General features: G+C 41.9%; 1 protein-coding gene across 6 annotated transcripts in view; it reads right to left on the bottom strand.

The window, feature by feature from the left end:
- Window positions 1-27535, bottom strand: part of LOC138740622 (mediator of DNA damage checkpoint protein 1-like) — a 104335-nt gene that overhangs the window by 11413 nt on the left and 65387 nt on the right. For 5 of the 6 annotated variants that reach the window (XM_069893523.1, XM_069893526.1, XM_069893524.1 and 2 more), the window contains 6 exons: window positions 26770-26829; window positions 23592-23675; window positions 22205-22306; window positions 14920-15066; window positions 9678-9791; window positions 6973-7074 (listed from right to left, as the gene is read on the bottom strand). In XM_069893523.1, coding sequence (XP_069749624.1) covers window positions 6973-7074; window positions 9678-9791; window positions 14920-15066; window positions 22205-22306; window positions 23592-23675; window positions 26770-26829 — 609 coding nt within the window. Of the gene's footprint in view, window positions 1-6972; window positions 7075-9677; window positions 9792-14919; window positions 15067-22204; window positions 22307-23591; window positions 23676-26769; window positions 26830-26973; window positions 27075-27535 lie in introns of those variants that run through there. The other variant, XM_069893528.1, reaches the window with a different exon arrangement.

The raw sequence follows: 27535 nt of genomic DNA, 5'->3' as shown, positions 1-27535 counted from the left end.
ACTTTGCAGCACAACCATCTTTGGCAAATAATTCCACAGATTCACCATTCACTGCCTGAAGAAACTTCTCCTGATATCTTTTCTAAAGGGACGGTCTTTTATTCTGAGGCTCCCCCCCCCCCCCCCCCCCATCCCCTCACCACTGGAAACATATTCTCCATGTCCACATCCAATCTTTAAAAGACATTTAGATAAGTACATGGCTAGGAAAGGTTTAGAGGGGCATGGGCCAAAGGGTGGACAACTTGGTCATCACGGAAAAGTTAGGCTGAAGGCCTTAGTTCCCTGCTATAAAACTTCATGAATCTAAGTCAATAGAAAATTGTACAGGCAAACTCAAAAAAAAGTGTAGAGAGTCATTTCATGACTGGTTAGTATGTGTGAGCAGTGTGAATTCCACGGCTCATTTCTGCAGTCTCTCAACATTGGATTCATTAATTTCCAGTAGCCACAGAATACAGAAACCAGGAGCTCTTTCTCCTTCATAAGAACAGGGACAGGCCTTATGTTCAAATAATAGTTGATCTAATCATGAACTTTCTTGAACAATTGAAGTCCTTCCAGTGATTATGATCCCACAGTACCGATAATCAGCTACTTCTAAAATTTGGGACCAGACCAACGATAATAGCAATGTGCGTGATTTAAAGTGGCACATGCACCTTCTTCCCTTGTCTAATGTGATGGCAAAGGTGTACGAGACATGACCAGTGTTACCTGGGTGAGAACCAACGTGCATTTGGTTCAGTGATTTCATTGCAGCTGAGTGTGAAGGGAGTGGATACATTGGTTACCCAGCAAAGGGTATGGCTGATGGTGCAGAAAGAAATCCACCTGGAGTTTCCTGCTTCTGCCTGGGTTGCAGCTTTTCAATGGTGCTTTTGGCCATCTTTCCATCCATGCAAGACTTTACTATACAATATGATGAGCAGCATAATAGCAAATAGAGGCAATAATCTATTACCACTGTCTAATGCCAATGTCTAATCCAATTTACTACCTCTTCGTGAATACTGAGTGACTGAACTTTCAAGAAAGCATACCACCACCTATACTTCCTTTAGAAGCCTGAGGAAGTTCAGCATGGGTGGTACAGTTAGCGTAATGCTGTTACAGCACCAGCGATTGGGGTCAGGGTTGAAATTCTGTGTAAGGAGTTGGTATATTCTCCCCATATATGTGTGGGTTTCCTCAGTGGGCTCTGGTTTCCTCCCACCATTCGAAACGTATAGTGGGTTGTAGGTTAACTAGGTGTAATTGGGCAGCATGGGTTCGAGGGTGATATGGCCTGTTACCACGCTGTATGTCTAAATAAATAAAATAAAATGTCACCTGTGTCCCTCAACAAGTTCTACTGGTACACCATTGGAAGCATCTTATCAGGGTGCATCATTGCATGGGAAGGGAACTGCTCTGCTCAAGTCTGAAAGAAACTGCAGAGGATTGTGAACATGGTTTAGACCATAAAACATCCCCTCCCTTTCACCAACTTCGTCTATAACATCTACTGCCAAGCAACAGTAGCCAACACATTAAAAGAATCATCCCACTTCAGCCACTCTCTTAACTTCTCTCCTGTCAGGAACAAAATTCACGAGTGATAGGTCACGTACCACCACATTCAAATGAACATTTTATACTTAGTTAAGCACCCGACTATCTGACACATTTGTCAATATATAATAAGTTTCAATGAGGTCACTTGATGAGGTCAGTGATGTTCGGTTTTGGTCAAACTGAATCAAGCAAGTCTCTTGTATAGATTGAACGTAGAATTGAAATTTCCACACTTACTTCAATTCAGCTAATTACCAGCATTTCTGCAGCCTTAAGACTTTAACTTATAGCAAATCAGCAGATGTAATTTGTAAAGCATCATAAAGACAAAGCAGGATTTACAAAATTTTCATAACATCATTGATGTTTAAAAATTGATTTTCTGTTAGAGGTCTAATGATGAAAGTTGAATTCAAGATGTAGCTGCACTCAACCCCAGCATTTACAGATTTTCTTGTGTTACGAGCCCAGTGGACCCATAAACCCAGCAGCAATAGATATTCATCAAGACAACTGGTGACTTAAACAAAAGTTGCTTTTAATCATCTTTAAACATGAAAACTGGATCACACTTTAACTTACCACTATTAACTTAACTGACCTAATTTAACCCCCTTCTAATTCTAAATGCACGTGTATATGTAAGTTTAGGAAAGTTCTTTAATTCACAGTCCAATCTCACTTCTCATTCCTCCCAGTGTACTGGTTAGAGGCAATTCTTATACTGTGCACTGAATTTAACATTTATGAACTTCACAGGCTATAGTGCTTGAAAGGTAAATGGTTACCACTCAGGAAGGTTCTTGTCAGTTTTCAGAGAGAGATTTGTTGATCCTGGTCACAAACGGATCCCTTTTAATCAGCCACTTCAGTGTCTTACTGAAGAAACTTGCCCCATCAGGGTTTTCCAGATGATAACCTCTTTCTTTCAAGTCTCCACAGAATTCCTTTTCGTTTCTCTTATTTCAAGTGAAACATGAGACAGGCACTCCTCTCCTCTTGCATAAACCACAAGGGCTTTGACCAGGCTGAACTAAGCACTCACAACCCGTCTTCCAAATCGGAGTTTTCCACAAGTTTGCAGAACTAAATGCTCTCTCTCTCTCTGAGAAAAAAACCTGTTTGACTTTCTGTGCTTGCAAAACCACATGACCCTCTTAGCAAGCTGCACTCCAGACTGCCTGAGGCTCCGAACTACTCCTCCGATCTCTTTCATCTGTTGCTTTTCAAAACAACAATCCATTAGTGAAGTCTCTTGGGCACTCCCCAAAGTTTTTGCAAAGGCCCCCAGGAGCCACCCTGTCTGGTTTGAGCAGAGCTCCAGTATTTTACACGAGATTGGTTTTGAAGTGTTTGTATGTGACCTACGCTAAAAACCTGCCCCAATTTATCTCCCAAAAACATATCTATATACAATACAAGCACAACATAATCTGTCACACATGTTTATCTTCAAAGTACAGTTACTGCCACTTTTAGCTTCAATTGGAAAATAGCAGTTTTCTTTGTGTTGCCATATTTAGTTGAACAGGATTTCCATTGCATGAGGACTGTGGTTGAGAAGGTTACAATTTAAATTTTGCGAAGAAAAAACAAAACGATGTTTGAATGCAGTACACGAATGTGCTAGGGAAACTCAACAGGTCACACAGCATCCAAAGGAAGTCAAGGGTAACCAATGTTTTGAGTCTAAGCCTTTGTCAGGTATTGATGTCTGAATATTCATTTTGGTTTATTAATTTTAATGATCCTATTCTTACCCTTTTGAAATTATTAAAACTAAATTTAGCACATTACAGAATCTTTTTCATTCATTTAATTCAGATATGATCTAAACTAGCAGGTGGCCAACATTTTCATTTTTAATTTAGACAAACAGCACAGTAACAGGCCATTTCGGCCCAAGAGTAGTAACGGGGATGTAGGATGATTGGGCAGCACAGACTCGTGGATTGAAATGGCCTGTTACTGTGCTGTATGTCTAAATTAAAAATGAAAAGATGGCCAACCCTGATCTAAACTGTTAGTAGAATTCTGATAAATGAAACAATGCCTCGTTTCAATCAGACTGTTTGGCAGTGTCTGGGATCTCCTCATATCATACACTGTCAGGGCAGATTCTGGCTTCTGCTGAACTAGTCAAACAAAGAAAATCAGGTCAAATCCTTCCCTGACTTGGGCACTCTCTTGGGAGGGATTCATGCAACACATAAAGAGGACACCTCTACCCACAGGTCCATGCTGGCACTAATACCAGGAAAGGTTTGGGTAAAATTTAAGATTAGCTGGAGGTTACTACATGTCTTGTCCTTGAGGCCACCTTTGACATCAGATTTATGACATGAAGGTTCTGATACAAATCTGCAGAATGGGGATAAGTAAAATTGCAATAATCCAGTACTCTCGGTACTTTGGTGGTAGCAAATATTTCCCAGATTATTGGATGTTCTTTCTATAAGCAGCCCAACACTCTTTGAACTGCTTTTTTAGTTGCATTGTATTCTAATATATTTTCCAGTAAACTAGATAAGTTGAAAGAGTGTATGCGAACCTGGGCCATGAGAGTGGGTAGAGACCTGAGACCAGAGCATGGAGAGTGGGTAGACACCTGGGATCAGGGCCCTGGAGAGTGGGTAGAGACCTGGGATCAGGGCCCTGGAGAGTGGGTAGAGACCTGGGATCAGGGCCCTGGAGAGTGGGTAAAGACCTGGGATCAGGACCCTGGAGAGTGGGTAGAGATCTTGGACCAGGGCCCTGAAAAGTTTGTAGAAGATGTGGGAATCAAGGCACTAGAGAATGGGTAGGAAATGTGGGAAGTGGACCCTGGAGAGTAGGTAAAGGGACTGGGAATTGGGGTCCTGAGAATAAATAGAGGACCTGGAAACCAGGGCCCTAAGAATTGGTAAGGGATGTGGGAACAAACCCGCCTGAGAGTGGGTAGAAGATGTAGGAATTTAGCACCTGAGAGTGGGTAGAGGACCTGGGAACCATGGCCATAGAGAATTTGAAAAGATCTGGTAAGTATGTATTGGGGTAGATTGCTTTCTGGCAAAGGCATCCTTGGTATGTACCTTTAAAGAGGCCTTTAAAGGTGACATTTTGAGAGAATAGAATTTGTATGTTCCTGTCAGGATTAAATGCAAATTTAATAGGAATAAGGAACCTTAGTTTTCAATAGATATTGAACCCCAGGTTAAGAAGAAGAAAGAGTTGCATAGCAAATATAGGCAGCAAGAAATAAACAGGCTCCTTGAGGAGTATCAGAAATGCAAGAAAACACTTAAGAATGAAATCAGGAGGGCTGAAATGAGGCATGGCAGACAAGGTACAAGAAAATCCTAAGGGCTTTGACAGATGTATTAAAACGAAAAGGATAGCAAAAGATAAAATTGGTCCTCTTGAAGATCAGAGTAGTCAACTATGTATGGAGCCCAAAGAGATCACAGAGATCTTAAATGTTTTTTTTTAATCTGTATTTACTTGGGAGATGGACACCTAATTTGTAGAAGGGAGGCCAATAAGTCATGGAACCTATACAGATTACAGAGGAAGAGGTGTTTGCTGCCTTGAGGCAAATAAGGGTGGATAAATCCCCAGGGCCTGTTAAGATATTCCTTTAGACCTTTGTAAAGGTATAAGAAAAGGTTTTTAAAACATCCTTAGTCATATGTTTTGTTCTTCAAGGACTCCAAGAATAATCAAGGAAATTATAGACCGTCAATTGTAGGCAAGTTATTGGAAGGTGTTCTAAGAGATCAGATATATAAGTACTTGATAGACAAGAATTGATTAGGGATAGTCAACATAACTTTATGCATGGTAGGTCATGTCTAACCAATCTTGTAGAGTTTTTTGAGGAGGTAACCAAGAAAGTTAATGAAAGAAAGGCTGTGGATGTTGTCCACATGGAATTTAGTAAATTCCATGCAGAGAAGGACCCGCATGGGAGATTGGTCAAAAAGCTTCAGTTGCTCAATCTGCAATATGAGGTAGTGAATTGGATTAGATGTTGGCTTGTTGGGAGAAGCCTGGGAGTGGTAGTGGATGATTGCTTCTCTGAGTGAAGGCCTTTGACTCTTAGTGTGTCTCATGGATCAGAAATGAATTGATTATTGTTTATCATCTATATAATTGATCTGGATGATAATGTGGGAAGTTGGATCAGCAAATTTGCAGTTTACACTAAGAATGATAGTCTAATTGTCGACAAAGAAGTCTTTCAAAGCTTGCAGAGGGATCTAGACCTGCTGGAAAAATGGGCTGCCAAATGGTAAAAGGAATTTAATGCAGGCAAGTGTGAAGTGTTGCACTTTGGGAGGACAAATCAGGATCGGACTTGTATGGTAAACAGTAGGGAACTGCAGAGTGTGGTAGAACAGAGGGATCTGGGAGCATAGATACACAATTCTTTGAAAGTGGCATCGGATGTAGACAGAGTTGTAAAAGACGCTTTTGGCATATTGGCCTTCATAAATCAAAGTATTGAGTACATGTATTCCAGTTGGGTTGAGGGAATAAGAGTTGTAGGGAAATGTGGAATAGGATAGGACTGGAGTGATGGAGAACGAGGGGAAATTTCATAGAGATATACAAAATTATGGGGAGTATAGATAGAGTAAATGTAAGCACACTTTTTCCACTGAGGTTAGGTGAGAAAAGAACTAAAGGACGTGGGTAAAGGGTGTAAGAGAAACATGAGGGGAAATTTGTTTGAAAGTGTGGAACAAGCTGCCAACAGCAGTGGTATATGTGAGTTCAATTTTGAAGTTTGGATAGGTACATGGATGGGAGGGGTATGGTCCAGGTGCAGGTAGATGAGATGAGGTGTTACCATGTCTGCTAATATTCCATCCACACAACCTTTTCATTGATCAGACCCTAATTTATGAAGTGGCTAATTATATTTGTTTCACTATCAAGTTAAATAATCAAATAAGTGAATTTCTTGCAATTGCACTGTTTCAAAATGTATATAAAATTACTCCAAGAATTTTAGCGAGCAGGAAACAAAACTTATTTTGCTAGGTCCTGTCGCAATTGGCGTTGTTGTTTTGGGTTTTTCACTTTTCTTTGTGGCGATGAATTAAGTGTTCCATAAAAAGCTTTCATTCTTTTATGTTTGTAAACATCATATGAATGGGTGATGATTGAGAGCAGCATGAGCTGTTCATTTCATTCTGAAGAAGGAATGGATGATGTGGCTTCCATTGGCCTAAATAATTTACTCTGCTTTCTGAGCACTTTACCCCAATTTTTGAGTTCTGGACAATGCTGATGAGTTAGTGGAGATTTAAGCAAAAATTTGCATCAGTAAGATGGTAATTGAATGGCACAACTACTGTAGCTGCCACTTTCCAATTACAAATTTTACAGGAAACGCAGTGTGAAGGAGCAGATTACTGTAAGCATACAAACCCTGGTCTGACTGCAGCTTATTGACACTCTTCTGGACCATTTCATCATCGGTGAATTTGCCTTGCAAATTTTTGTTCAGTACTTTGGGTCTTTCATTTTGGACTACAACAGAAAAAGTAATTTTAATTTTGTATTTAGTTGTTCTTTACAAAACACAGGTTTCGTTCACTTTCTCAAGATACAGAGCATGCCAGATATTTACATTTTAGCGTCATTTCTTGGGTTTAAAATAGATTTCACTCTTTCCCTGCAAGCACTAAGCTTATCAAGAAAATGTCATTTCATATTGATATACAGTTCATTCCATTATTAACTTGCTTTACGCTTTGAATGAGTCAGTTATTTTAAAAAATGAACAAAATGGAACCGGGGCATCAAAGTAGTCTCCTTTTCCCCCATTGACGTGATTTATTCAGATCATTGCCTGAAAAGGTCTTGCAAAATCATTGAGGACCCCTTCCTCCCTGCTCAAAGCATCTCTCAGCTAATCCCATTGGGAAAGAGATACAGGAATATCAGAGCTAGTACCACCTGGCTGAGAAACGGCTTCTTCCCACAGGCAGTGAAACTGCCGAAGGACTGATGTGCTGCTCATATAAACCCACCGACATTCCACTATTTATTTAACAATATTTATTTTTTATATATGTATAGTAAAAGTCCTTGTATCTGGCACATGGGGACTGGTAGATGTCAGGAAAGTGATTTTTCCAGTTGCTTGAGACTGTATGTTGTGTGATTGGTGAACGAACGGCAAGGTATGCCACTTTTAAATTTCTTTATTTTTTTACTTGTTTATTTTAGGCATTTTTTTTCCCAGTTGCGTGTGTGTGTGTGTGTGTGTGTGTGTGTGTGTGTGTGTGTGTGTGTGTGTGTGTGTGTGTGTGTGTGTGTGTGTGTGTGTGTGTGTGTGTGTGTGAGAAAATAAATATTACTTGTTAATAAAACTGCTTGTGTGTTTGCATGTTTTTGCACCGTCGACCAGAGAAAGTGTTTCATTGGGATGTACTTGTAGAAATGGATGATAATGAACTTCATTTTCACAGAGTCAAGGAGGTACACAGAACAGAAATGGGCCATGCTAACCAGGGCATCAAAGGTTATGGGGAGAAGCCTGGGCAATGGGGCTGAGTGGGAAAATGGATCAACTCATGAGTATGTCTTATAGTCTAATACCAAACAGAAAATGTTGGAATTAACTTATCAGGTTAGGCAACATCAGTTGAGAAGGAAACGAAGGATCCTCAGCTTCTGAAACATTAATTCTTTTATTTTTCTCTCCACAGACACTGGCTGTGCAGTTTTTAAAATTCCCAATGTTCAATCTCACATGCAATTTAAAGTCTCTCTCAAGTCATTCTCCAGATTGCTTCTTTGAAAGGAAAACCCATTTCCTAGAATTCGGCCCACCTCCCTCTATTACTCTCCCAATGAAGCACATGCCTAGCCCACTTTGTCTAACAGATTGCTCCAGATACACACCACCTTCTGTGTGAAACACAAGCCTTCAGATCTCCTTTCAATTCCAGGCCTAACATTTTCAGGAGGAAGGAACAAAGAGATACAAGGGAACAATTTCACAAATCTCTTGAAGTCAAGACACAACATAATTGAGCTATTAAAGAGCACATATTTCCATGGAAACAAGATTCAAAAGCAAGTTTGGATGAGAAATGTACATCAGACCTTGAGAACAAGAAGAGTTCTGTTCACATTATAAAACAGATGGAGAGACATTGGTGCAAGTTCAAGATGAAACAGCAAAAACAGCACAGAATTAGGATGTTACACCTAATAAGAAAGGTGGAAAAGGATGGGGTTTTCCTTTCAAAGCAGAAATGATGGCATTCATTGATTAGGTTAAATCTTATTTCCATGCTTGAAGACCAGAATTTATTAGCTATCCTTAATTGGTCTTGAGAAAATGGTAGTGATCCATCCTCTTACCTGCTGCAGTACTTCTGCTGAAGGTGCTCCCAAAATGTTGTGGGGGAGGGAATGCCAAGCTTTAGACCCAATGATAGTAAGAGTTTTATACTGTGGTGAGGCCCAACTTGCCCATGCTGACTGAGTTGCCTGTCTAAGGTTATCCCATCCATGTACCTGTCTAAATATCTTTCAAATGTTACAATTATCCCCACCACCACCACTCTTTTTGGCAGCTAATTCCACATACCCACTAACCTCTGTGAGGAAAAGATATGTTGATTTTAATTCATTCTCCATTCACCTTAAATCTATGCCAGGAAGAAAAGTTCCAGTTTTTCCAGCTTCTCCTTTTAACTCAAACCCTTCCCCCCCCCCCCACCCCCCCATCCCAGGAATGCTCGTGAATCTTTCCTGCACCCTTTCTAGTTTGATAATAGCTTTGAACTAGATGACGATGACAGAACTGTAATAGATTTACAAGGCAGTATGTGTGTAATGTGGAGAGCAATTTTCAAGTTCCTTCTTCCTCCTTAGGTCTTAATTCTGGAACTCCCTTCTAACCGCAGCCTGGGAGTTTAGGAAGATGGCTCACCACCACCCTCTCAATTAAAGACAGGTAATATACTTGCTCCTTTTATCCATTTTTAGGATGCTCACTTCTGTTTTCTCAATTAACATCTGCAAATTGAAATTCCTTCTGTATCTGACAGTTATACTATCAAAAAATGTAATCAAAAAGTGCTTTTTCCAGACAAAAAGGTATAGCTAAAACTAACCATTGTTATCTGAGGTGTCCAGATCCTCCATAAGCTCATCAAAGGCTTCTCCATTGGAATCTGATCCTTCAAAGTCATTGGTCACTGGTTTAAGTTCACGGTTTTCATTATTATCTGCAAGATATGTTTCGTTTGACAACACATAGAGTTATTTTATTTTTCACTCATTCTTTCAGTGTCAGTTAAATTTGAGACAAAGCTTGATACTATTTTTTTGGGATTCCTTAAAAACTGCATCCACACAATGTAGAGTTTTTGGTTACACTGTGGTAAAGTGTGAGAGAACAGAGGAACCTTGGGGTCCAAATCCGTCCATCTCTCAAGGTTTCCACGCAAGTTGATAGAACAGTTAAGAAGGCCTGTGGTATGCTGGGCTTCATTAATCGGGGGATTGCGTCCAGGAGTCGAGGAGTCGTGAGGTAATGTTGCAGCTCTATAAATATCTGGTGAGACCACACTTAGAATATTGTGTTCAGTTCTGGTCACCTCATTACAGGAAAGATGTGAAAGCTATGGAGATGGTGCAAAGAAGATTTACCAGGATGTTGCCTGGATGGGAAAATAAGTCTTGTGAGGCAAGGTTAACAAAACTAAAGCTTTTCTCTTTGGAGTGAAGAAGAATGAGAGATGACTTAATAGAGGTTTACAAATTTATGAGAGGCACAGATAAAGTAGACAGTCAGAACCTTTTTCTAAGGGCATGAGCAGCAAACACTAGAGGACATCTGTACAAAGTGAAGGAAGGCAACAGGGGTAATTTATTTTATTTTAGACAAAAGTTTGTGGGTGCCAGGAATGCATTTCCAGGGGTGGTGGTAGAATCTGGGACAATAGGGACGTAAAAGAGACTGTGAGACAGGCACATGGATGAAAGAAAAATAGAGGGTTATGAGGTAGGGAGTCTTTAGTTATTTTTGGTATGTATGTATGAGCCAGCACAATATTATGGGCTGAAAGGCCTGTATGGGGTGGAGTGTTGTAAGTTCTTAGAAATGATTGTTAGGAGATCTACAAGGATGTACCTGGGATTGAAGAAATTACTGAGGAGGAAGATTGACTTGTGGCATTGATTCTTTTCTTTGGATTAAACTGAGTGAAAGACTAATCAATATAATTTAAACTGCGAAGCCTAAACAGGGAAAAACCACAGAAATTCTGGAGGAACTCAGCCTGTCTCGCAGCACCCATAGAAGGTAAAGATATCCAGGGGAAATTTCAGACGGAGCCCTTCTGCAAGGTATGAGTAAAAAGCGTCACCTGAATGAAAAGGGGAGGACAAGGAGTACAGGCCAACAGATGAAAGGTGTTAATTGGATCTTGAGAGGAGGTCAGGAGAGAGGAGAGGTGAAAATTGACTGGGGGTGGGGATGGCTCTGTGAATATTGAGCTGGAGGAAAGGAGAAAGAGGGAAAAGGGAAGAGTAACAGAGCTAGAACAAAGGAGACATAGGTAAAGATTGGGGGGAGGAGGGGTGAGTGGTTAACAGAAACCAGAGAAGCCAATGTTAATGCCATCCAGTTGGAGGGTGCCCAGATGGAATGCAAGGTGTTGTTCCTCCATTTGTGGGTGTTCTCAGTCTGGCAGTGCATGAGACCATAGACAGCATAGACACACATGTTGGCAAGTGAACAGAGTAGGGAATTGAATTTGGTGGGTACTGAAAGATCCCCGCTATTGTAGAAGACAGAGCTGAGGGGCTCAACAAAACAATCACCCAGTTTGTGTTTAGTCTCTTTGATGTAGAGGGGACAACAATGGGAGCACCAGATGCAGTAGCTGTCACCTGCAGATTTGCACGAAATGTTGCTTCACTTAGAAGAAATGTTTGGGGCCCCGAATGGTTGTGAGGAAGGAGGTATGTGGAAGTGGAGCATCTCCTGCAGTCACTGGGGTAGGTGCCAAGGAAGCGATTGGTGGGAAGGGAGGACGAGGGAGTCACAGAGGGAGCAGGGTGAAGCAGTGACCATGTGCCTGGTAATGGGATCATGTTAGGTGGCAGAAATGGCAGAAGATGGAGGCTGGTGGGGTGGTAGATGAGGACAAGGGGAAACTTGTTGTGCGTGGTGGCCCAGGAGGCCAGGGCAGATGTGTGGCTAATGGAGGATGTATGGGTGCGGGCCGAGTTGATGATGGTAGAGGGAAAGCTACATTGTTTGAAGAAGGTGATGATATGGCATGGAAAACCTTGTCCTGGAAACAGATGCAACACAGACAGAGAATTTGAGAGAAAGGAATGGAATCCTCACAGGAAAAAGGTCACAAAGAGGAGCTGTGGGAGTTTGTGTATTTGTAGAAGCCCGTCTGTTGACAGTTTGTCTCCTGTAATGCACCAAATGAATTTGAGGTCAGGATGGAAGTTGACAGCAAAGCAGATAAAGTTAACGTGTTCATCATTGGTTCATGAGGCAGCACCAAAGCAGTCATGAATGTAGAGGAGGAAGAGTTTAGGGCCCTTGCCTATGTAGGCTTGTAGCAGAGACTTCTCCATATGGCCAACAATAAGGCAAGCATGCAGTTGCTGGGGCCCATGCAGGTTCCCTTTGACTTGGAGAAAGTGGGATGAGTCAAAGGAGGTTACTGAGGGAGAGAACAAGTTCTGCCAGCCAGTAAAGTGTGGTGGTGGAGGGGAACTAGTTGGGTCTGCTGTCGAGAAAGAAACAAAGGGCTTAGAGACCTTTGGTTTGGGGGTTGGAGGTGTATAGTGATTGAATTTCTATGGTAAAATTGAGGCGGGATGAACAGGAAAGATTTATTTTTCTTTGTATGGAGCTAAATGACTACACAGTGTAAATTAATGATAATTGGCTGAAGGGTTAGAGGGAAGATGTTTTCACCTACAAGATGTGAAAAGAGAAGCACCCTTCATATTTATTTATTTTTTTTAAAACATGAAATGCCATCCAACTAAACCTTGGTGAATGGCTGGAGTGCATTTGGAAATGGGACACATTGCGCCAGTGGTGGAATGGGTAATATTTGGGATGAGGTTTCAGTGCCAATTGAATGGGCTTCAATTCAAATTAAAAATACAACGTAGGGCAGATACTCCACAGCTCAGGCACTATTAACTCAGTGTTTGTGCTTCACGTCAAACTGCAAAGTGGGATGTTCTTCCTTACAGAGAGGTGGGAGGGAACAGAGGCTGTGCCTGCGGCGGTATGGCTTAACAGTATCCAGGGACACAATACTGCCAGGACCGCCTAGTTACTGGATGAAACAAGGACAGCGTAAGAAAGAAAAAAAACACAACCACATGCTGGAATGAGAGGTGCAGGAGCATGGCAGTTTTGGAAATCTGATATATAAAACAGAATGCTGGAAGTACCATGAGCAGACAGCATCTGAGAAGAGAGAACCCAAATGACTTGACATCACAAATCATCTCACAGATACTTAACCCAAAACATTGACTAATTTTGTGCCTCCACAGATGCTTGACCTGCTGAAGAAAAGTTCTTCCAGCTTTCGGCCTCTTGTACCAGAACTGCCCCTTTCTGGCCAAAAAACAACCAAGAGTCACTGATCAGAACATGTTGCCTTTGGCATCGAGACTTGAAGCCTTTAATATGCCCAGGTGATGATGGCATGCTTAGGGTGGGCTTCATTGGAACAGTGCAGACCACAGAGGAATTAAAGTGACAGGAAACAAGGAAGTTGGGTCAGCCTTGTTGTCTGAAGGTTCAGTTGTACAAAAAGACACCCAGTCCCTGAGATGGTGTTATAATCACCAAACACAGTGAACTATACAATCAAAGAGTCAGCTTTGTGACAGCATAAGCATTAGTGGGGCTGCGTTTACTCGGGCAAATGCACTGTTCCATCACACTTCAGAGGTGGGGGCATGGAATAGCTTTGGGCAAACAGGAATCATATGGCTGTTTCTGCTGAATTTCTGATCTATCAATGTTCCTATCTGAAGAAGATGGTGGGGATTTTGGTGTTGAGTGCCAGGGAGCATCAATCTTTGGTATGCCGTGATCACCAGCATCGTCCTTGAGCCTTTCTCTCTCTTTGCACAAAGTTATGGAGTTGTACAGCTCACAAACAGACCCTTCGTCCTATAAAAGCACAAGACATAGGAGCAGAAATAGACTATTCAGCCCATCGAGTTTGCACCACCATTCAATCACGAGCTGATCCATTTTCCCACTCAGCTTTACTGCTTGGTCTGCTCCCCATAACTTTTGATGTTCTGGCTAATCAAGAAATTATTAATCTCTGGCTTAAATACACCCAATAACCTGGCCTCCACAATAGCCTGTAGCAATGAATTCCACTGATTTACTCTCTGCCTGTAGAAATTCATCCACATCTCTGTTCTCAGCAGACACCCTTCAATCCTGAAATTGTGCCCTCTTGTTCTAGGCTCTCCCACCATGGGTAACACCTGTGTACATCTACTCTGTCCATGCTTTTCAACCTTCGAAATGTCTCAACGAGGTCCTCCCTAAGTCACTATGTCTCTGCTGAATAGGATGCCAAATTAAACAAATCCCATTTGCCTGCACATGGTTTATGTTCCTCCATTCCCTGTATGTTCATGTCTGTCTCAATGCCTCTTAAATGCTGCAATCTTATCTGCTGTCAACACCTCTCAGGTCACAAGTTAAAATCACTTGCTACTCTCTGGGTAAAAAAAAACTTGCCTTGCAAATCCCTTAAAACCTCCCCTCTCTCATCTTCAAAGTGTGCCCTTTAGATTTTTGACATTTCCACCTTGAGAGAAAGGCTCAAACTATCTAACCTATTAAATGCACTTCTATCAGGTGATGCTGACCTGTGCTGAACCTATTTGCATGCGTTTGGACCACGTGCTTTCAAACCTTTCCTTCCCACGTATCTCTCCTATAAATATCTTTCAAACATTGTAATTGAAATCTCTAATTGCCATTCTGACTTTCTCTCTGTGACCCTCCATTCTTTCAAAGCAAAGCTCAACACAGCCTTGAGGAACAACTTTCCAGTCTGGGAAAGTTGTAGATATCTGTGCTCAATACTGAATTTTCCAAATTCCGATAACTCCCTTTTTTTTCTGCCAGTGAACCCACTGACCCACACATCCCAAAGGTGTGCAAAGAAACTGAAGTGAGTGAAGGAATCCCACGAGCTCACAGGGAGAGTGTGGACACTCTAAACAGATAGTGGCTGAGATCAGGATTGAACGTTGTGAGACTGTGAAAGAAATGAGAATTAATTTCATATCTTAAATCAACAGAGAGCAGCAAGCTACTTCCATTCTGACCGGGTACTGTGTTTGCTTCCAGCTCATCCAGTTTCTCCTCAACAATGTCACTGTCGTTTTCAGAAAGGTTTTCTTCTGTGGATTCTTGGTCCTCAATTTCAAAGTCTGAGAGGCTTCTGCTGGGTGCTAAATCTTTCGCCCGTTGATCTGTGTGTTTGGGAAGAGTTGCAGAAGAGTTAGGGCTATCTCAGAAAACATCAAGTAAATGTGTAAAAACACACAAAGCTGGAGAAACTCAGCAGGTCAAACAGTGTCCTTTATAGAGCAAATGTAAAAATATAGAACCGACGTTTCAGGCTTGAGCCCTTCATGAAGGTATGGAAAAATGTCAGTGATATCCAAACAAATGAGTGAAGGGGGAGGTGGTGTAGTGGCAGGTGGAGAAGGGAGGAAGGGGACAGCAGTGGTTAAGGGAGAGAGGAGAACTGGAAAGGGAAAGAGAAGGAAGGTGAGGGAAAGAGGAAAGCGGGTTAGCAGAAACTGGAAAAATCGATGTAATGCCATCAGGTTGGGAAGTGCCCAAACGGAAAATCAGGTGTTGTTCCTTGACTTGGCAGGTGGTCTTGTTGGAACTGTTGGTCCTCAGCAGAGGCATCACCTTCATCTCCCTCCGCTCACACCTTATTGAGTTCCACGCACGCCATGATGCCGATTTCTTCTTCTGTTGCCTCTGCCTCCAGGCTCACTTTCATGACCATGACTTTCCACACAACCCCCATCCCCCACAATCAAGACCCCTTCTTCTGCTTTAAACTTTCTTCATCATCCTGGACACTTCATCCTGGCCAGCTGCCCATTCTGGACCATTTTATTTCCAACTGCCACTGAGACATCAACCATTTCAACTTCATCACTCTCCTTTCGTATTCTAATCTTACTTCCTCCGAACACTTTGCCACACCCCCCCCCCCCACCACTCTCTCCACAACAATCCAAACCTCTCCATCAAACTCGCAGATAAGGGTGGGGCTGTTGTGTCTAACACACTGACCTCTACCTTGCTGAGGCCAGATGACAGTTCTCTGACACCTCCTCCTATCTACCCATCCCATTGGACCCCACCATGGCATATCAAGCCACTGTCTCCAACACCATTTCCAACCTCATCACCTCTGGTCACCTCCCTCTCATGGCCTCCAACCTCATGGTCTTCCATCCTCGCACTGCTCGTTTCCACCTTCTACCCAAGATACACAAACCTAACCATCCAGGGAGACCTATTGTTTCTGCTTGCTCTTGTCCCACCGAATTACTTTAATCTTACCTTGACTCCATCTTTTCTGCCCAGTCCCATCCCTCCCCACCTATATCTGCGATACTTCACATGCCCTCCATCTCTTCAATGACTGGACTGCCTCATCTTCACGATGGATGTCCAATCCCTTTATGCCTCCATCCCCCATGCAGAAGGTCTTAAAGCATTTCACTTCTTTCTGGACCAGAGACCCAACCAGTCACCCACCACCACTACCCTCCTCTGCCTGGCAGAGCTTGTCCTCACTTTAAATAACTTCTCCTTTAACTTGTCTCACATTGTCCAAGTTAAAGGAGTAGCCCTGGCTACCCGCATGGGTCCCAGCTATACCTGCCTGTTTGTGGGGTATGTGGAGCAATCCATGCTGCAAGCTTATACAACCAAGTCCCCTCAACTCTTCCTCCAGTATATCAATGATTTCATCAGGGTTTCCTCATGCACTTCATCCTCATTGCTGCCAACTTCCACCCTGATCTCAAACCTAACTGGTCCATCTCTGACAACACTCTCCCCTTCCTGGATTTCTCTGTCTCCATCTTAGGCGACATTTTCCACCAATGTATCGTACAAACTCATTAACTTCCACAACTAGTTTGACTACAGTTCCTCATACCCTGCCCCTGCAAGGTTTCTAGCCCCTTCTCTCAATTTCTCTGTCTCCACCGCATCAGTTCCCAAGATGAGGTCTTCCAGTCCAGATCTTCCGAAATGGCTTCCTTCTTCCACCACCCCCTTACCAGCATTTCCTCTATTTCCCGTTTATCTGCTCTGGCCCCCTCCTACCCCCAGATGCTAACAAACATCTACCATCCCACCAGCCTCTGCATTCAACACATTATCCTCTGGAATTTCCAACACTTACAACAGGTTAGTGGAATGCTATTACAGCACCTGTGACTTGGGTTCATATCCGGCACTGTCTGTAAGAAGTTTGTACGTTCTCCCCATGTTTGTATGGGCTTTCCTTGGGTGTTCAGGTTTCCTCCCACCCTTCAAAGCATACGGGGTTGTAGGTTAATTAGGTAAAATTGGCATAGGCCAGAAAGGCCAGTAACTGTGTTGAATGCCTAATTTAATTTAAAATTAAGAAAAGGCAGTGGGAGTAGTAGAGGCTAACAGGTAAGAAGAGGTCACAGGTGGTTATGGGTAGAAGAGAAAAATGCAGAGAAGTGATAGGGAGAGGAGGCTCAGAGGAGGGTTTTCACAGAAACTGGAGAAAACGATGTTAATGCCGCCTGTTTGGAGAGAGCTCAGACAGAATATTAGGTGTGCTTCCTCCAATTTGCAGGTGGCCTCTGTTTGGCAGTGCATGAGGTCATGGATAGACATGTGGGTGTGGGAATGGGGTGTGGAATTAAAATGATTGGCCACTGACAGGTTCCTGTTATTGCAGCAGATAGAGTGAAGGTGTTCAAAAAAAAAAACAATCTCCCAGTCTGCGTCCAGTCTACCCTATGAAAAGGAGACCACAATGGGAGCATCGGATGCAGTAGATGACCCCTACAGATTCACAAGTGAAATGTTGTTTCACTTGGAAGGACAGTTTGGGCTCCCGAATGGCAGTGAGGGAGGAGGGGTAGATGTAAATGTAGTACTTCCTGCAGTTACAGGGGCAGGTACTGAGGAGCGATTAGTGGGAAGGGAGGAGTGAATGAGGGAGTCATGGAGGGAGCAGTCCCTGTGGAAGGTGGAGAGGGGAGGGAAACATGTGTCTGGTGGCTTGAGGCCTAGTTTAGCATGAGTTAAAAGGGCGAGGCCTTCCTTATCCATGACTGGATCCAGTCTCCTTTGTCTTTTCAGCAGTTTTCTTTTTCCTTGTTTCCACTGTCATGGCCATCCTGCTGCACCTCAACCCCACCTTCCCACATAATTTCTTGGGTCCTCTGACTGTGACTGACCAGTTCCCCACACTATGCACCCTGGATCAGTCACCACTCTATCTCTTCAGTTGTCTGCATCCTACCACCAATCCTGAACCTCACCTTCACCTGATCTGTGGCTTACCCTCTCAATGCTTCTGAGCCTCAGTGCAACTGGCCCCACACAACTCCTGACTCCAGATCCAATCCTCCAAACTCAGATGGTCTACCTGTGCCTTGTGGTCCACTGCCTGTATGACTCCCCCAAACCACCCACCCCAAATAGTTTGATGGAATTGATGAAGGAAACCTTAATTTAGTGTTTGTGGTCCATTTACTTATGCACTGTATCTTGTACCCAATTGAATTTTGTTATCATGGATCCCACAGATCAGGAGTGATATAGATCAGATGGTTGAGTGGTGTCACAATAATCTTGCAATCAGTATCAGCAAAATGAAGAACTGATCGTGGACTTCAGGAAGGGGAAACTCAGCAGTGGAGAGGGTAAAAAAAACTTCCAACTTCCTAGGTGCCGACATCTCTGAAGACTTATCCTGGGGCCATCATGTTGATGCAATCATAAAGAAGGCTTACCAGCGACTATATTTCGTAAGGTGTTTAAGGAGATTAGATATGTCCTCAAAGACTTGCAAATTTTTATAGGTGTACCATGGAGAGCATTCTGCCTGGTTGCATCATTTTTTTTTTTTTAATCTTGTATTTACGGAATTGTATTTACAGAATTGCAATTTGTAGTAATTTTGCACTTTGTTCTGCCCAATAATGCTGCCACAAAACAACAAATTTTCGTGACCCATGTTCATGACAATAAACCTGATTCTGGTAAAACTGCTGCGGGCACAAAAAAGGGCCCCTTTAATGCAGTTGAACACATTTTGTGGAGGGGTCAGCAGGTCACATCATCAGTGGGAGAAAAAGACTGAAAACGTGAACCATTCTTTTTCTCCCACCATTGTTGCTCAACATGACATCCCTCCAACAGAGTCTTTTTCTTCAGTTTTCAACAATTGAATTTCTCTGTGCATCCCCTTCAATGCCCTTTTTCAGAGCCCTGGTGCAACAGACAGCTTCAGAAACAAAAGACACAGCTTGAAACGTGGACTGAAATCATTAACCTTTTGAGCAGAAACAAGGCTGTAACAACAATGTATAGTTCTTACCACACATCAGATAGAATCATGTATAGACTATTTCATATTTCATATGTATAAGCCCATTAAAAGATCAAATTGTTGTAACTCACTTACTCTTTCTCCAAATTTCTCCTTTCAAATATTTCTAAAACAACCCTTTTGAAAGTCACTATTGAAACTGCTGCCATGAAAACTCATTATTTAAAAAAAGACTTTTTTTTAAACATGGTCTTTGACTTTTAATTGCATCCTATTTTACTGACCTCATGGACCAAAGAATACTATTTCTCCTGATCTTGCCTTGTCTTACCTCACATTCTTCTAATTGAATTCCATGTACTTCTTATGCACACCTGGTGGTAGTTTCTGCACTCTTAACTCCCATCCTCACTCTCTGCTGTTCAGAGAACTTTGACAGTATTGTCATGAGTCCCACTTCTAAATTCAAATTATTACTTGGTTTTATGATGAGCAAGGGGTTTAGAACAAGTGCAGTGGAACCAAGCAGCACATATCCCAGTCACTGAATCCATGGTTGCCCAATGCCCTTCAACTTCTTCCATTGAGTCCTGACATCAAGGGCAGCCACTCTTGCCTCGTCTTGGAAACTCTGCCCTTGTCCATGGTTGGGGAGTGAGATCTGCTGACATGAAAGATCCAGGGAGTTATCATGTGGGATTCTGGGAGGAGTTTCCCCACTACAAACTTGCTGATGATACCACAGTAGTGGGTTGTATAAAAAGGGGAAATGAGTCACATACAGGAGGGAGATTGAAAGTTTGGCTCAGTGATCAACTGGTGCACTAACAACCATCTCGCACTCAATGAACCAGAACCAAGGAGCTGATTGATGGCTTCAGGAGGGGAAAACCAATGATGCATGATCTAGTGATCAATGGGGGATTAGAGGTGGAGAGGGCCAGCAAATTTATGTTCTTGGGAGTCGCTATTTTGGAGGATCTTTCCGGGACCCAAAATACTTAATGGCATCGTGAAGTCGGTGCCTCAACTTCCTCAGGAGTTTGTGGAGGTTTGGTATTTCTTTTTAACTTCATTTCAGTTTAATTTAGACAAACGGCACAGGAGCAGGCCCTTTCAGCCCATGAGCCCATGCTGACCAATTACACCCAATTAACATACAACCGCTGGCATGTTTTGAAGGGTGGGAGGAAACTGAAAACACAGGGAGAACGTACAAACACCTTACAGACAGCGCAGGATTCAAACCCCAGTCCTGATCACTGGTGCTCTAAGTGTTGCGCTAACTGCTACGCCAACCATGCCGCCCATGTATAACATCGTAAGCCCTGGCAAGTTTCTACCGATGTGTGGTGGGAAGTGTGCTGACTGGCTGCATCACAGTCTGGAATGGGACACCAATACTCCTGAAGGGAAAGCCCTGTAAAAGGCTGTAGACTCAGCCCAGGACATCACAGACAAAATCCTCCCACCATCAGAACACCTAGAGGGAGTGCTGCCATTGGAGAGCAGCAGCATTCATCACGGATCCACATCTTGCTGGATATAGTTGACACAAGACTCACCCCACCTGCTTCAGGAACATCTGCTACCCCTCCACCATCAGAATTCCTCAACAACAAACTCCATCAGAGACTCATTTAAGGACTCTGACTTTGACATGTACTTGTTTTTTCCTCTCTGTATTGCACAGTTTGTTTACATATCTTTATTTGTTTGCATGTATATGTATCTTCTGGAGTACAGTTTTTTGCACTACCAATAACTGGTAATTCTGCCTCATCTACAGGTAAAAGAATCTCAGGGTCATATGTGATGACTGACAATATATCAGAACTTTGAACTTTATCTTGGAAAATGTGTATTTCTTAATAAACAACTAAAAGATATAACTTTTGAGTTATTGCTGCTGGTTACACTGGTTCAAACCTCAAAGTTATTGTCAGAGCACAGACATGACATCACATACAACCCTGAGATTCTTTTTCCTGAGGGCCAGGCAGTAGTTCTCTTATTGGTTGTGTTAACTATACTCAAAAAATGATACGTTTACAAAAGAGAGAAATGTAAACAACCTTTCTGTGTAAATACAGAAAAAATAAATATTCAGTAATTACTTTAATTACCACGTTGCCATGGTAATTTCATGTAAAAAAAAATATTGCGACCTTGAGGCTGTGAAAGGGGCAACAGAATTATAGCTCCCTTCTCATTCGCTTATGGTAATCTCATCTGACTAGTGGTTGATATCTCAACTCTCTCCAATTTACACACATTCCATCCATTCAGTGAAGTCACACTATAGGAAGTATGTAGGAAAAAGTGTAATTGAGCTGGAAGGTGATTCACTAGGATGTTGCCTGGAATGCAGGATTTCAGCTATAGGACAAGATTAGAAAGGTTGGGCTGGTTTCTGGAGTGACGGAGACTGATAGAATTACATCAAATTTTAAGAGGTTAGTCAGAAAATTTTCCCCAGGGTAGGAGTATCAAAAACAAGAAGGAATAGGTTTAAGGAGAGAAGAAGGACTTGGGAGGAAAAGTTTACATTTACACAGAGACTGGCTAATATCTGGAACTCATTGCTGGAGGTGGTAATGTAATCAATCAATATGTTTAAGAGGCATTTTGGCAGGCATGTATTTTGTAAGGCAGAGAACAGGACAGGCCTCTTGTAAACAGCAATTAGTGTTAACCAGCCATTCTCAACAGGGGGACCATATGGCACATTTAGCAGGCCATGTACTGAAATCATAGAATATCTTTTGTGTTATTTTTATGTTGTCAGTAGGAGAGAAGTACAGAAGAAACCAAATAAATTTAACTGCTTCACAGGAAAGGGGCCCATAAACTTTGAGCAGAGTCCTTAGGGGGCCATAGCCAAGAAAAAGGTTGAGAATGGCTGGTGTAGACAGTCAGTCACATGGAACGGGCCATATCTGTGACTTTGAGTCTCAGAACAATCTAGTACACTCCACCACAATATTCTGCACCCCGATAAAGTCTAGGCAAAACCAAGCGGAATGGCAATCTACCTTTTTGAACTTGTGACCAATTATCTTCTCCAAAATCATCAGAAGGTTCATTCCTCTTCGACATTCTTTTTCCTTTCTTTTTTGCTCTGTGATGAAGCTGATCTTTAATTAGCATGACAGAAAAACACAATTTGTCGCAGGCAACGATTCTGAGAGAAGTATTAACAAATAAATCAAAAATCACAGTAAACGAAAGTGAGTTGGCAATTCAGCTCTCTGCTGGGAGCTCTGGGGTATTAACAAGCTTTCAGAGAAAACAAAGTGAGAAACAAACATAGCGGCTCCACCAGCATAGACAGCAATAGACAGACAACATTTTAGGCTATAACCCTTAACCCTTCTTCAAGGATCATCTTCCATGGTTTGTCATCTATAACAATGATCTGGATGATAATGAGGTAAATTGGATCTGCTAGTTTGCAGATGATACAAAGATTGAAGGTGTAATAGGCAGCGAGAAAGGTTCTCAAAGCTTGCAGCAGAATCTGGACCAGCTGGAAAAATGGGCTACAAAATGGCAGATACTATTTAATGCAGATAAGTGTGAGGTATTACACTTTGGGAAGACTAACCAGGGTAAACAATAGGCACTGAGGAGTATGGTAGATCAGAGAGATCTGGGAATACAGATACACAATTCCCTAAAAGTAGCATCACAGATAGATTGGGCTGCAAAGAGAGCTTTTGGCATGTGGGGCTTCATGAATCAACATACTGTGAGTAGGAGATAGGATGTTATGGTTAAATTGTATAAGATATTGGTGACGCCAAATTTGGAGTTTTGTCCCCAAATTTGGTCACCTACCTACAAGAAAGATATCAATAAGATTAGAAGAGTGCAGAGAACATTTTTAAAGATATTGCTGGGACTTGAGGAGCTGAATTACTGGAAAAGGTTAAATAGGTTCAAATTATATTCCCTGGAGTGAACGAGGGGAGATTTGATAGAGGTATACAGAAGTATGAGGGGTATAGATCAAGTAATTGCATGCATGCTTTTCCAATTGAGGTTGTACTATGAGACCTCATCATTATATTGTAAAGACTAGCCTAACTTGGAGATCTTTTCCTATCAAACTGGAATCATGCAGCTATTAAGGCAGATAGCCAAACGTAGAAATTGCAAAAGTTGGAGGAGGGTTTGGGCAGAGCTTACCAAGCATATCATAGACATTTTTAGTGACTACAAATATCAGGATCTCACATATCCAGTTGTTGTGTTAAATATGTGGTATGGAAGATTGTCAGAATCTGTGCTGCCAAATTTACATCCAGTTAGCCTAGACCCCTGATATGTTTCCAATGGTGGGCGTAAACCAGGCAGACGTGGGAGATTGCTTTTCTTTCCATCACACATAGTAAGCAGAGATGAGCAGCGATTCCTCACCTTCTTGTGTTGCCTGCTGAAAGTTTTGTAGAACCTTTTGAATCTTTTTGTCATCAGGATCTAGATAAAGTATTTCTTCATATTCTATCCCAAAACAGAAGAGGCTTGTAAGTTATGTAATGGGTGTTATGTAACAAACCTCCTCAATATTTGTATTATATATTAATTACTGAAAATAATTTTTCATTTCATTCAAAATCCATTTCAGAACAATGGAAGGTGGTTCAAGGAGATCAGAGTGACCTTAACCCCACAAAGCTGTGGCTTCCATACCTACAACCCCATGGATGACCAGTTGGAGAGAGGTAAGGCAAGGGCAACTGATGTTAGACAGAGAAGGCTTACTCATTCAGCATAAAATGTAGACCTGAAATTAAAAGGACATATGGAAAGGAAAGAAAGGGCATGGAAAACAGTAGGTAAAATGAAAAACAATCCAGAAATGTTTTTTTGTTAAATAAAGAGCAAAGGAACATAACAATACAAAGAGGAAGATATTAGAAGTGCGGAACTCTGGAGATCTTTAAAGGCGGTAAGGTAGAATAGATACAGGGATGGTGGGCTTTCAGTGATGTATGACCCAGAGCAATGGCTGAACACCAGATAGTAGTCATGCCTTGTCCAACTATAGAAAGTGTGTTGAGGTTTAAATGCACCTTACTGCAGACTGTTATATGCTGAACAATATGAAAGGCAACATTGTTATGATTAAATACTTCTGACGAAATCATTTTTTTTAACTGATATGCCAATTAAAGATCAGCTAATATGAAAGAACTAAAAGGATAGGAAAAATAATATTGAAGAGGAATAAATTTTCTGATGATTCAAAAAAGTTAGATTGCCATTCTACTTGGTTTTGCTTAGAGGTTATCAAGGTGCAGAATGCTGTGCTGGAGTACAAGGTCAATAGATGCTTCCCTTCATCAGACAAGGCATGGGATACAAGTCTGGTCAAAACCTAATGAGACCACAGTTTAAATATTGCCTGCTCTTTTGGTTACAAAATTACAGGAAAGATGGGATTGTACGGGAGAAAGTGCAGAGGAGATTTTTGGAAAAGCAGCTATGAGTGAAGACTGGATAAATTGGGGTGGTTTCCTTCGGAAAAGTGGAGTCTAAGGAGGGGTCTTAATTAGGGTTGTTAAGTTGGATAGGACCTTGAATACATACTTCCCATAGCAGAGAAGCCAAAATCGCGGAGGTACAGATTTAAAGGGATTAATGGAGGACAGAGGACAAATGAGAAACGTTTCTTTTCAAAATGTTTCTCAACCAATGAGTCTTTGGTTTGCTCCCTCTTCACTTGCCAATTTAATTTAACTCGTTCCCAACACAGCTCTGTTCAGATTTGACAATAATCACATAGATACTGTAAGTCATTATCTTAATTCTGCATTAGCATGCTACAAAAACCTACAATTATAATCTAAATGTTTATCTAACATTGGAATTACTGGAAGTGTTGGCACTTCCATAACCTTTTCACAGATCGCAGCTTCAGATGACAAAAATACACCTCATTAACAAAGTAATTTGCTAGATTCATAATGCATTATAAATTTAAAATTAATTTCAGCTTTCTCACTCAAAATACTTAAGACTCTCATGAGAAAACAGATGAAAGAAATGTAAACATTTACCAGCTGAATCACTTCACTGTGACTGAGCTGAGATTTACAGAGTTGGAGTGTTAGATGATGTCAGAACACAGACCAACATTAATACAAGAATGTGGCAGGGAGAATCAGTATTGAACTCCAGCTTCTGATTATAAAGCATCCTTTCAATTATTCTTTCAAGTAATTCCCACAACAGGCGGCCAACAACTGGACTGAAACAGGAACTGAGAGGTATAAATTTCTACAATGCTTGATTGCCACCCCCCCCCCCCCCCCACCCCCTCTCTCTCTAGTGGAGTTCTCACCACTCTCTGGCTTGAGCACAGACTCTGGACTGAAAGGTACCTGTACCACTTCCTTATGATGTCTATAGTTTCTTGCAAGGGCAAACAGAGGTAAAGCTGGAGACATGAGAAACTGCATACAATGGAATCTGCAGCAAAAATACTGAAACAGCACATCGAGCAACATCTCTTGGAGAAAAAGAATGGTCGAGGTAAATTTGTCAGTTAAGCATCATTTATTGAAGGCTCAGCAAACTGCAGTGTCTGGTCAACAAATGTCATACAACACGGTTTCCAAGTTCCTGAAGGTATACCTATACATAAACAGAACACAGCTTCGCCTTTGAAGAAAAAAATGTGACAGTGCTTCCTGCTTACAACTCAGAATACTTATAAACACCATCATCCATACCAGAGACTATTCTCCACACTGCAGAGAATATCACGTCTAGTCTATCAAGTGATTGTGCCTGAAGTTTTTTCACCGTCAAGTGCTGCCATGGCACCCAATCATAAATATCTATGAATTACCCCTCAGTTAATGTCTGCAACCTCACCTCTTGTTCAGTAACCCTCTCCTCTGGTCCCTGATTGCACACAGCAGACCTGGGGCTCTCAAACGTCTCTAGTTAAAAGGACACTTTTGGCCATCATTATGTCCTCATGGGAGTCCTTCGAGATGCTGGTAGAGTGACCGACACTGCCACTATAATCAGCCACAATATTGCCTCCCTCTTTTTGCATGTGGTGAGATTCCATGTTCTGGGTCCTATCCTAATACCACAACATTGGTCTCACGTGCTCCACCAAACCAGTCAAACCAATGATGGTTTACGCATGTTTCTAAGTTCCCTGATGAATCTGCCATGTTCTCTGCCTGTGATTGTCACCCATTAATCAGAGAACCCCACTTCCTCACAATGTTACTACCTCGAGGTAATATCCAAAACTTAATACCTCTGTGGCAATTTTTCCACCCAAATACACCCACGTGACCAATTAACCTCGTAACCCTGGAAGTCTTTGGAACATGGGAGGAAATCAGAGTCATGTGGAGAATGTACAAACTCTTACAGACCATGGCGGATTCGAACACATTGTTAATGTAATACTGTTGCGCAAACTGCTATACTATTGATGCTTGCAAAGGCAGAGGTAGACTAATGCATCAAAAGTCATTTGGCACAGTGCATAGAGTTCTAAAACATTGTGTTACAGTGACATATCCCGCACTCACTAAGTCAACATATGAGCCAAACCATCAGCCTTTACCTGGTGATGATTCACTTATTGGCCCTCCAATCAAGTTTTCAGGCTTCGCACGATGGAATACTGGACATGACACAAACAGTTCAGTTAATATCTTTTAAAATAAGCTGTTATAAATCACAAATGCTGTCCAACTTCCTATGTCACATTGTTTTGGAATAACCTGAAACTGGTTCTGCCAGAGGGAAACCCAATGTCAATATTTACCTGCTGTGTGTATGGTCACCACCATTTGGCCTTTAAATGTTGTGTCTGTTATCAAAAGTCTGGAGCAGAGGCAGTGAGCCTTGACCTTAAGGTTCAGTTTGTTAAGATTGAGTTTTGATCACAATGCAACCTTCAGGTCATTCCAATAACAGCAGACGTAACATCCCCAGATCAGAACATGAAAGATCAACTTCCAAACCACCAGGCCCCAAATTCTGAAAACTGTATCACCTGACCCAGTAATGTAATCACTATAAGTGAAGGTTATGTAATTTTACTGTTCTTTTCTATCACTCTGTACTTCACCAACTCTTGTCCTTTTCACCCCAGAGGACAACAAAATCAACTGAGAAATGGTAAAACTTCATCATCCAGACAATGCAGCAATTTAATTTTTTTTCAATTGTATTTTTTTTTAATTTAGGGATACAGCATGGTAACAGGTCCTTCTCACCCATGAGGCCATGCTGCCCAAATGCACTCATGCGACCAATAAACTCACTAACCCCGAACTTCTTTGGAACATGGGAGGAATTTGGAGCACCCGATGGAAACCTATGCG

Source organism: Narcine bancroftii, chromosome 8 (genome assembly GCF_036971445.1).
Source record: "Narcine bancroftii isolate sNarBan1 chromosome 8, sNarBan1.hap1, whole genome shotgun sequence".
NCBI lineage: Eukaryota > Metazoa > Chordata > Chondrichthyes > Torpediniformes > Narcinidae > Narcine > Narcine bancroftii.
The sequence above is the reverse complement of the archived record's forward strand: the minus strand, read 5'-3'. Positions and strand labels throughout refer to the sequence as shown.